Consider the following 10,730-nt stretch of genomic DNA (forward strand, 5'->3'; position numbering starts at 1 on the left):
ATGACAACCGATGAATCGAGATTAGAAGTATTCGGGTACTGTTTCGTCTATTATAGGAAAAACTAAATCGTGCAAAATTCTTTACATTTTGGGTTTATTATGCTTTTATTGATCAAGTGCTTTTATTCTTTGGAAAACCGCTTCCTATTTAGGTGTTGTACACGTGAAGAAAACCGGAAACTTCTACGAACACTACTTTGATCAGATGTGTCTCAACGACCAAACACTATTATTCATTGGTTTTATCCATTCGGATACTCGTAGAATAGAAATTTTCAAATATCAAAATTTACATCGTTCGACGAATTATCACGTGAAATTTTGTTTACAGTTCTGGTTTCGTTTCATTATATATATATATATATAAAATCATTATTTTATATAGAAATGTAACTCTAGAAATACTATATAGATGTATTATATCGTGTAATATATGTACCAATATATGTTAGTAAGTATGGTGAAAGTTATTATTTTACTTTAAACTTTTGTTTTTTCCTATTTGAAAAGAGTAACTAAGGCATAACGACTTCACCTATATTTTATTTATTCCGTACATAACATTAGTGTCATAGATAAATGGATAATTTATGAACACGAGTGAACTTCTGACGTTCTTAATTGAAGTAATAAGGTATGTCAAAAAATTACTATTACATAATAGATGAAATATTAATCAATAATATGACTATGAATAATCTGATACAAATACTTACACAATTAAAAAACATTAATTTGAAAAGTATTCATTTTTATTGAAGTTACTAACCAAAGATACTTGTCTTAATACTAGTAACATTCTCTAAAAATATAAGGAAAAATTAATAAATCTTATTTATTATTTAATTACTGCTACTAAAAATTTTAATTTAATTCTGGATATTTTAATTACAAGAGAAAACACGGCCTGGTTTTAATATGGATAAAGTTTGTATGAGTTGCTTTCTGGAACCTTATCGGAGATTGTCTCTGATTTACGGCTTGCAAGTATATAAAACATGTCAATGCAAAAACTGTGGATTTCGAATTTCGGAAAAGTTCATGTTCAAAATCATTTACGTTCGATTTATAGAACTGGTTCTATGGAGTCACTCATTCCTTATGTTATGGCATGCGATTCCCGGTTTGAGTAATTATGCAATTTGTATCGGTTGGTACGACGGGTTGTTCAAAGGCGATGCTACAGTAATGAAGATTTCATATCCAATAATGTTTTTTGCGTACTCCTCCGCATTCAGTCTTACGAGAAAGGTCAAAATTAATTTGATAGCGAACCTCAAAAGTGAATTCTTTGAAAGACAAATGATGAGCGAAAATAATATCGTTATGCGATACGTCTGCATCTTGGTTTCTTTCGTGGTTATGACGGGCTTAATTTTGTTTCAAACTTTGAACCTAATTTTCTTCTATCCCGCACTAAAAAATTCAGAGAAATATTATGGAGAAGCTCTATTCTGTTGCGTAGAAGTCGGAGTAGCAATTAATTTTATCATGGGAGGAATTATTTTTGGGCTGTCGATCAGTGCGATTTTAATATTTATCGCTGGAAAAGAATTCAAAAATCTTTCACAGAATCTCTCTTCAATTAAAAGCAACGACGTTAATTTAATATTTAAATCGAATCAGTTTATGCTAAATCACGAAGAATTATGGATTTTCGTCGACCAAATGAATGGAAAACTGAATTTTATAGTAATGATTATTTATTTTGGCATTCCATCTGCAACGAGTTTCTTCTATTACGTGTTCTTATTTGCAGAACTGAGCGAAATTTTAAAATTTGGAATATTCAATTTGGTTATTCTCTGCACGACTATTTGCATTATATGTGGATGTTTGATGTGCTGCTTCGCATTTACGGTATTTATTATTTATTAATAATTATTATTTAACAGTATTATATTATGTAATTATATAAACGTATTTTAGTTGCAGAATGCTTTTCAAGACATCCGACAGTTTGGACCAAATAATATAAAACTAAAACAAAAACTGAAGGTAAATTGTTTAGTGTTATATTTTTATTGACCATTCTTAGTAACAGAGTAAATTCTTGTTTCCCTTTGGTTAGATTCTTGATTTTATGAAGAGATTTGGCAAAGTGTCGTTACATCTGTCTGTAGGCGGTGTCTATTCGATAGACAAAAGAATTCCTTTCAAGGTAATTACTTTTAATAATAAAATAAAAAGAACCGAGATATCAATAGAAATACGTATAAAAAATAACATTTCTTAATTGAATTTTAAAAATAGAATTCACAATTTTGTTTTTAATACAAAATGTTTTACTCAAAAAACAAATTAAATATTTATATCTTAACAACCTTTATACATAATTTGTTTATGTTCGTATTTTTCAGATGGCCTGTAATTTGCATTCAGTATTTTCCTTTCTTCTAAAATTAAAAAACATCTCTGAAGGCAAAAGTATGTGCGGTAAAATGCATAAATTTAATTCTACAAACATATTTTAGATTTCCACAAAACTACTAAATTTCTGTAGAAAGGAAAAAATATTTTTTACTTGCTTTTATGTATCAAATACTTTTGTATAAGTTGGTATTTTCTGTCTTTTATGATGTGTTTTTCCCTTTACAACCATGTTTTTTAATCAGAATTACTGGTTAATGTTATTTATGGTTTCAAAATGGCGGCTCGTCTCTGATTTCAGCAAATAGAAGAAAGGAAACAGTGGGGACGCACGTTCTAACCTAATCCATCCTATTCTAATAATTTTGTTAGTAATAATTATGGTAATTTATTAGAATAGGTTAAGTTAGGTAAGAACGTGCGTCCCCACTGTTTCCTTTCTTCTATTTGCTGGAATCAGAGACGAGCAGCCATTTTGGAACCATAGGTAACATTAACCGAATTATTTAAAATTACTTTTTCCCTTTTATATTTAACAGAGGTAAAGTATGGCGATTAATCAAAAAATGTCCACCCCACTCAGAGTTTTACATTTTTGAACTCAGCGTACCTCGAAACGTTGAGAAATGCAAAAGGGTAAAAAACTTCTGTACGTATGGATTTTAGTGTGTGTGTTAGGAATAACTTTTTTTTTTTTTACCCTATTTGAAACTAAATAACTCCTGTCCTTTTCGTCAAAAATTTCTTAAATCTTACAGAGTGGTTTGGGTATTAGGATGATTGGTGCTACTAAATTTTGTTAAATAAAAGTCAACTGCGTGGACAGAAAAAGTGATTCGTGTGTCATATGTCGAGTAGAGTCGGACTTTATGACGATTTCTCTAGTTACTAGCATTTACAATTTTTCATAAACCCTATCCCTACTCTGAAAGTTAATATTTTTGCCATATTATAATATAATAGTTAAAAAAATAAAAATTTTTGAAAATGAAACATGAAAACAGGTGGCGCTACTAAAGTTATAAATGTTGCCGGGAAAGTCGAGCAACTCGTTGCTGGTTTATTTATTTATTTATTTATTTTCCTGCTTTACATTAGAATTTAACGTTGTGATTCTTAATAAATATTATTAAATTTTCATTAATTTAACGAAATATATCTTAGAAGCCGTTGTTAGATGTTATATTTTTTGTAAGCATTGATTTCTATTAAGCTTATTGCAATGTTTCTTTGCCTTGTATACAGTTAAATTCTAAAAAAATAAAGATATGTTCTGGCACACAAACAGAAATCAATAACTTGTAACGTTCTGATGATTAGCATTATGAAGATTAACGGAGTAAGGTTTAAATATTAATAATATAAACTGTAGTAACCAAATGGAAATTTTCTTTTAGTGTACGTTATCTTATTTTTTCTGACTTACTTCTCATTACTGAATCATTCGCTAATTTTCTTCTTAGCTCCTTTATATTATAGAGACATTTACTTTTTTTCCACTTTTTCTTATATTTTTTGTCATGTTAGGTGTTGGTATAATGTGTTATAATTGAGGAACAAATAAAATTTTATGGATATATATCGTACAAAAATGTTCCGAATTACATTCTGTGTCCTACTGACTTGGTACCAAATTGCAAATAATTACCTGAAATTTTCTGTTTTTTGTTATTGGCGAAGTTTTAAAATAATGTTTGTAGAGTAACTTTGTGTGAGCAAGATTTTCTTTGAGAGTTTTTACCCTGTTTATGAACATCTATGAAAACGTAAATATATTCATTTTAATGTAATGAACAAAATAGGTTTGTCTATTTGTAGATTGTTTACTCAACTAAGTAATTTCTATCAAGTCTAAAGCATTTTCAGTGGAGCTTTTTTACTTTGTCGATTGTATTAAATCGTCATACTTTCCCTCTGGAGGGATAGCATGGTGATCGGTAGAAAAATGACCAACACCCAACATTTCAGGACTTTCAAACATAGAAAAATAATTCGGGGTTCTTTTTGTGCGTATTGATGTTAGTGTCTGAGGGACACGATTTTATTCAACCATTTTAAAACTTCATAATTCCTGTACTTTCTGTCGAAAATTTCGGAAATTCTGCAGGGAGGATTGGGTATAAAAGGATTGATGCTAATAAATTTTGGTCAATAAAGATCGCTGACAGGGGCAGATTGAGGGGGATCGTGTGTTGAATCGTGTAGTGTCAAACTTAATGATCATTTTACTCATTATTGGCATCTACAATTTTTTTATTTTTATTTGTATAAAACTTTCTCCTACCTACATCTCTACTTACCATTTTATAAGAAATAAAATTATAAAGTTTTTAAAAGAAAATATAACAGATAGCGCTACGCGCATTTTTCAATTTTTTTCCGGGGAAAGTTAAGCAACTCGTTGCTGGCTCTTACGTCTAGTAATGGAAATTACATCAAAATATTTTTTGTGATATTCATTAGATTTTATTGTAGAATAAAATTTGAAAATGTATGAAATATTTTAAATTAAATTATGATATATTGAATTTAATAATAAAAAAGTCTAGTAATTAACTTGTGATATATTTAAATAAATTTTATATTGAAAATAAATCATTTTGTCAAAATCTGTATTAGGGTTTTAATTATAAACTGGAAAACACAGACTAACCTTTGTATTTTATCTAGTTTTTGTAGTTTTAGAAATTATCATTAAAATTTTGCATCCTTTTACGCACTGTTATAGAGACATTGCGTACGATTTATTTGGTTGAATTAACATTAATTGAGCGAAGCGTAAGCGGACATCTTCATAAGTCAGAAAGTATTTTGTCTGTGATCGGAGTTTGAAGAAACCGCACTACCATAATATATGATTTTTGCAAATATGTACAGATTTCTCTTGCACATTCCACTACAGTGTTTTTTTACAGCATCTCACAGATTCGCACAGTTTTGTCTAACATCCTTATTCAGCTCATGTACATTAACAGATAAACTTTCTCTATACTGTAATTTTCTCTCCTTCAGGCACTCTACTTTCATACGTTCTAAAAATTTCATTTCATTGTTTTGTCTTTTATATCGCCAGCAATTCAGCAATTGTATCTTCGTCCTGACCAGGTAATAGTCAATAACTATATCGCCTTCATATATTTCACCATCTATTTCAACCTTTCATCCTATATCAAGATCTCAATCATAGACTTTTACTGCAGTGTTTTATTTTTTCAGGTATATATGTGGATTGACTTGTGCGGAAAGAGAATGTCGGATATGAACAAGTCCTTGCAGCACATAATCAGGCGCTCGCCATTGTGATGAACTCCATCAAACCCATACCTGCCATACATGCTCGAATTAATAGAGTTTTAATTTTGTTTTATCATACCTTTCCGCTATAATAGAATCATATAAATTGGGAAACCCTCTATGCAACGAACAGTCGCTACTAACAAACCACTATGACATTTTCTAAATAGTTCAGGTTATCCGGGATGAGTGTATTAGTTTCTGAAAAATCAGTAAGAAGAGAAAATTGAAGAACAACTTGACGTAAATTTTAAAACAGAATGAATAGACGTTAATATGTTTCGAATATATATAATATTTTAATTATTATTTAACTTTTAAATAACAAAAAGAAAGATTACACTATATTTTCGGCGGGTTATAAGTTTATTCTATTATATACGAATTACAGGCTCAACGAAATGGAAAATATGAAAACATTAAAAATACTTTCATATATTTAAGATTAAATTCAAGGAACAGAAAATACGCAAAGATTAAACATTACTTCGTATACAGCCGTGAAACTTTCTATGTGATATATGTTATAAAAGTTCTTTATATTCATTTTCTAATTATTAGTTTAATTAGTTTTTCAAAGAATTATAAAGTATTTCTAAAATAAATTGTTAAAATACACAATTAAAATTACATTTCTATGTAATATAAGTGAATAAACAAACAAAATAACGTTAAAAAGTAATAGAAAATTGCTTCATCTAAGATGAAATAGCATCTCGATGGTGCTGCAACCATAGTCTACATTCCTTCTTTGCTTTCTCCTTGTATATGTGGAAATTATAAGGTTCTAGATTTACAATCCTTCTATATATTGGGTCAAACGGTAAACAGTCTTCATTCTGGTTTTCACATGGTTTACTATTAAAAAAAATTAGAGAAACGAAAGTAAGATTTAATATAATGTATTTATAAAACCGTTCAACAATAAGAATAGTTTTAATTTATTTGGGTTTTAAACATTCCAGTACAGTTTTTATCAATGTTGATTAATAAAACTCAATTGGTCAATGTTAAAAATTAAATTTCAAAGGGAAATGTGAGGACTTGGCAGTTTCTGATAGAAAGGTCCTATCTGCCTATTAGAAATCGGAACCATATCTGGGTTACACTCGTAAAAAAACCCCTAAAATTCCTAGCGGCCAACCTATTGTTGAGACATGAACCATTAGCATTTAGTGATTTTATGTGTGGTTTTAGTGTTCGATGATAACCCCACATGGCCAGTAGTGAGTCACGATCTTTAAGGAGTCTACTGATACATACCAAGGATAAGTATGCCCTAATCACCATGTTTTTCAAACATAAATATCTTTAGTAAAATAAATAAAAGAATACAACAGAAGAGACATTTGTATTTACAATGTTGTCGAGAGTAATTCGTTGCTAGATTTTTGAATTAGGTAGTTTTGAGATATTATGAAAAATAAGCGCTTACTGCTACATCCAAACACATCACTCGATTGCATATACAGAATACTGAGTATTGTCACGGTTATTTTCTTATATTTTTGTGCTCCTACAATGCAACAACGTCGAGAAAACCAAACAAACCTGTAAGTGAGGAATTTATCATTGTGAAAGTATGGCAAGATTGTCATACTTTCACAATGTTAAAGTCTATAAAACCGAAGAAAGTAAAACAAATAAATAAATAATATGTTAATAACACGTACGATGATAAGTTTGTTTATCCATATCTCCGACAACATAGAGATAAATTATAACACTTATAACAATTTTTATAAAATGTATTATAACTTGTTATAGACATATTTCTTAACTTTTATTCGTTTCAAAAGTAGTTATGAAAAAACAAATCTTACCCCGTTTTTGCAAAGGAAGTCCACAGTCGAATAATCTGATAACTAAAATATTTCTCTTCATCTGTGTATTCTTCAGGATACATAAATGGCATACCAAATACAAAGTAAATCTCTTCAAAGTGAGGAACACCTTCCCATTTTTTATAACCTCCTGTAATATGAGAATAATTGAAGTTATAAAAATATACGGTGTTATCATATTGCCATAACTTTTCCGCTAGAGCCACAGTAGGACAAACAAATAACCCGTCTCCTAATGCTTCTATAGTTCGTTCAGCGATGGATGAATAATCACAGTTTGACAACTTCCCAAAATATTCTTCTGAGATGGCTTCAAGACGTGTTTTATTTAACAAGAAGAGTTTACTCAAAATATATTCCGCTTCCGATTTACTCAAATTCGGAATATCTTTTGTTCGAAATTTTGGTTTATAATATAACAAGAACGGCGATCCTTCGTTTCCTACATTTCCTATCATCACTTCTCTGGCGTGTATTGCTCCGTTATTGATGCTGTTTATACCGTTGTCGAAAAGAAAATGGCCGTCAACTTGTTCTGCAAACGTTACCAAATTCATATCAGATACTGAAAATTTCCTCTCGGCAGCTGCTAAGTCCTCGGCTGTTAGGCTTAATAAACAATTTATTACATCGTTGGGAGATGTGTTTCTTGTATTACAACCAGCTATCGTTGCAATTTTCTTTGTTGTTTTCTCATTTGATTCTGGTTTTATTGCAAAGTATCTATTGTAATTGGAGCCACTTTGAAGTATACTTCTTCTGAACAGCCCTCTAGACAATGGTGATATCATGTGATCGGTAATCGAGACAGAGCCGGTGCTTTCTCCAAATAGAGTGATATCATTTCTGTCTCCTCCGAAGCATTCTATATTATTATAGATCCATTGCAACGCAGTAACTTGATCTAGCATTCCCATATTTCCCGGCATTCTGGTGTCGTTCAAATACATGAATCCGAATGAGCCGAGTCGGTAGTTAAACGAAACGACGATGACATTGCCTATAGAAGCTAAATAGCGCCCATTATAGATAGGCATTGTCGAACTGCCAGTATTGTGTGCTCCACCATGTATCCACACCATTGTAGTGAATGGTTTTAGTGTTCGTTTTTCAGCAGGGACCCAAATATTTTAATATAAGCAATCTTCACTCATGTAACGCAAATTCTGCGGTATCCAGTAAAAACGTAAATTTCCGGGGTCTTGGGTGCATGCGGGAGCCATTATTGTGGCATCCAGAATTCCGTGCCACTTCGAAATGGGTTGAGGCGCCCGAAATCTGAGTTCATCAACTGGAGGATATGCGTACGGAATACCTAAATACGCATAAACATCACTAGAAAGTACTTTTATTATTTTTCCTTTAACACTTCCAGTTAATGTTTCGACAATTTCTTCTCCATTAATCACGGATAAAGAATAGAGACAGATGAAAAATGAATTAAAGAATTTCATGTTCATTCTGTAAAATATTAAGAAAGTAATAGTTTAAAAATTTGCATAATTGAATCTTATTTTCGACTGTATAATAAATTGTACTTACTGTCGAATATAATGCATACGGAGTCAGAAAACAATATATTAACAAAAGTGTCAGTGGAATTGGATCAGTGACAGATACAGAAGAACTAATAAGGAGGGGAAACTGAATACTAAAAAATGTCTCGAATATTATAAGCTGGTTATTTTATTAATTCGCACACAATGTTTGTATTGAGGATGGTCCGATAAAGTATATTTATTATCGTAAATGTTGATAATCAATAGGCTTTAGATATATCTCCGAAGTAGGCATCTCAAATGGAAATAATGTATTTCATAACTAATGTTTAACAAATGTGATAAATTTGCAAAAACGTCATTCCTTACAGAATTATCAGTTTTTTAATATAATTTATCTATCATATTATTAGGTTGCAATTTGAAAAAATTGTACGCTTAGAAATGTCCACTATCGTCTTACCGTTCATCTGTCCCGCTGACTGTCATTCCTTAATCCTACGAACGAAGTTAGACAGATAAATATCTTGACAAGATTTAGAAAGACTTGGAATGGCAGGCCCAAATTAATTATAAATCGACTTACGTGTCATGCTAGAAGTTACGTTATTTCAATTAAAATACTTTTCCGTGATAGTTAGATAGATGACCGGCAAGACTCCATTGCTAACGAAAAAGTACGATGCTCAGCAGGAGTGGCCAACTTTTTTTTTCTTTTTTTTTTTGTAACTCTTTCCGCCCAGTGGGCACTAAGAGGGCCTCTTATAGCAAGCCCATTATGGGTTCGACCAGGCCCACAATGGGGCGGCCGGGTGGTGAGGGACCAGGACCGACATATCCGGACGGACCACCCCCGAAAAATTTCTGGGGATTTTTCGATTCGTCCGGATTCGATCCCGGATCCCCCAGGGCGGCAGGCTGCTAACCTTGACCGCTCGGCCATTCGGCCGCTGGGGTGGCCAACTTTTGTATACATAAGATTTACTTTTTATCTTAAAAATATGTCGCGATCGACTTGTTGTCATAGGCATAGTCTAAGTGGGGAGAAATAGGTATGAAATACGTATTATATTTATACACTGTGTTTCAGTACGAAGTGCACTTCCGCGGGCTGTGGGCAGCAAAATATATGTTTAAAACTATTTTTTTTAAATTTTTTAAATCACTTATTAAGTTTTCGAGATATAGGCTCATAATGAAAATAATTTCCAGACTCAACTTTTGTTATTTGCAGTTACGAGTTCATTCCGCACAGGCGGTACCTAAAAAATTCGATTTTTCGATTCTTTTACAAGATAGATTTTTAGTAACTTAAAATATAATTTAATTTTTCATTAATTGCAATGTGTAAGTTGTGGTACTATTTATTCGTAAATACGAAAAAGTTGTTTTAACAATGCACAGTATGGCTGATAATTTGATTATAAGATTTCACTTTCGCAATTTTTTTTTGGACCAGGAAAATTTATCATTTTTATACTTATTTTTTGCTAATCCATCAATAGCTCGCGAGAGTGCACCTCGTACTGAAACACCCTGTACATCTACCTACGTAAAAAACGACATAATTATTTAACGGGACAATAAACTGACGTCCAGGGAAATTAAAACAACGTGAGTAATTATTAACAATATTTATTAATTCAAATTAACTACAGATAAAGAGAGATTTAGAATTTATTTTATTATCTTAACATTAATGGAAGAATGAAAGAAGTCTGCG

General features: G+C 31.2%; 1 protein-coding gene across 1 annotated transcript; it reads right to left on the minus strand.

Moving 5' to 3' along the window:
* Nucleotides 1–6,362: 6,362 nt before the first annotated feature.
* Nucleotides 6,363–9,496, minus strand: LOC136973939 (cholinesterase-like). The gene is made up of 4 exons (XM_067268711.1): nucleotides 9,471–9,496; nucleotides 8,695–8,969; nucleotides 7,488–8,634; nucleotides 6,363–6,522 (listed from the first exon to the last, which is right to left on the minus strand). Exons 1-4 carry the CDS (start codon nucleotides 9,494–9,496, stop codon nucleotides 6,363–6,365), a joined length of 1,608 nt encoding a protein of 535 aa, XP_067124812.1.
* Nucleotides 9,497–10,730: the final 1,234 nt, after the last annotated feature.

Source organism: Centruroides vittatus, unplaced genomic scaffold, assembly GCF_030686945.1.
Source record: "Centruroides vittatus isolate TY-2023 unplaced genomic scaffold, ASM3068694v2 contig_3318, whole genome shotgun sequence".
NCBI classification, from domain to species: domain Eukaryota; kingdom Metazoa; phylum Arthropoda; class Arachnida; order Scorpiones; family Buthidae; genus Centruroides; species Centruroides vittatus.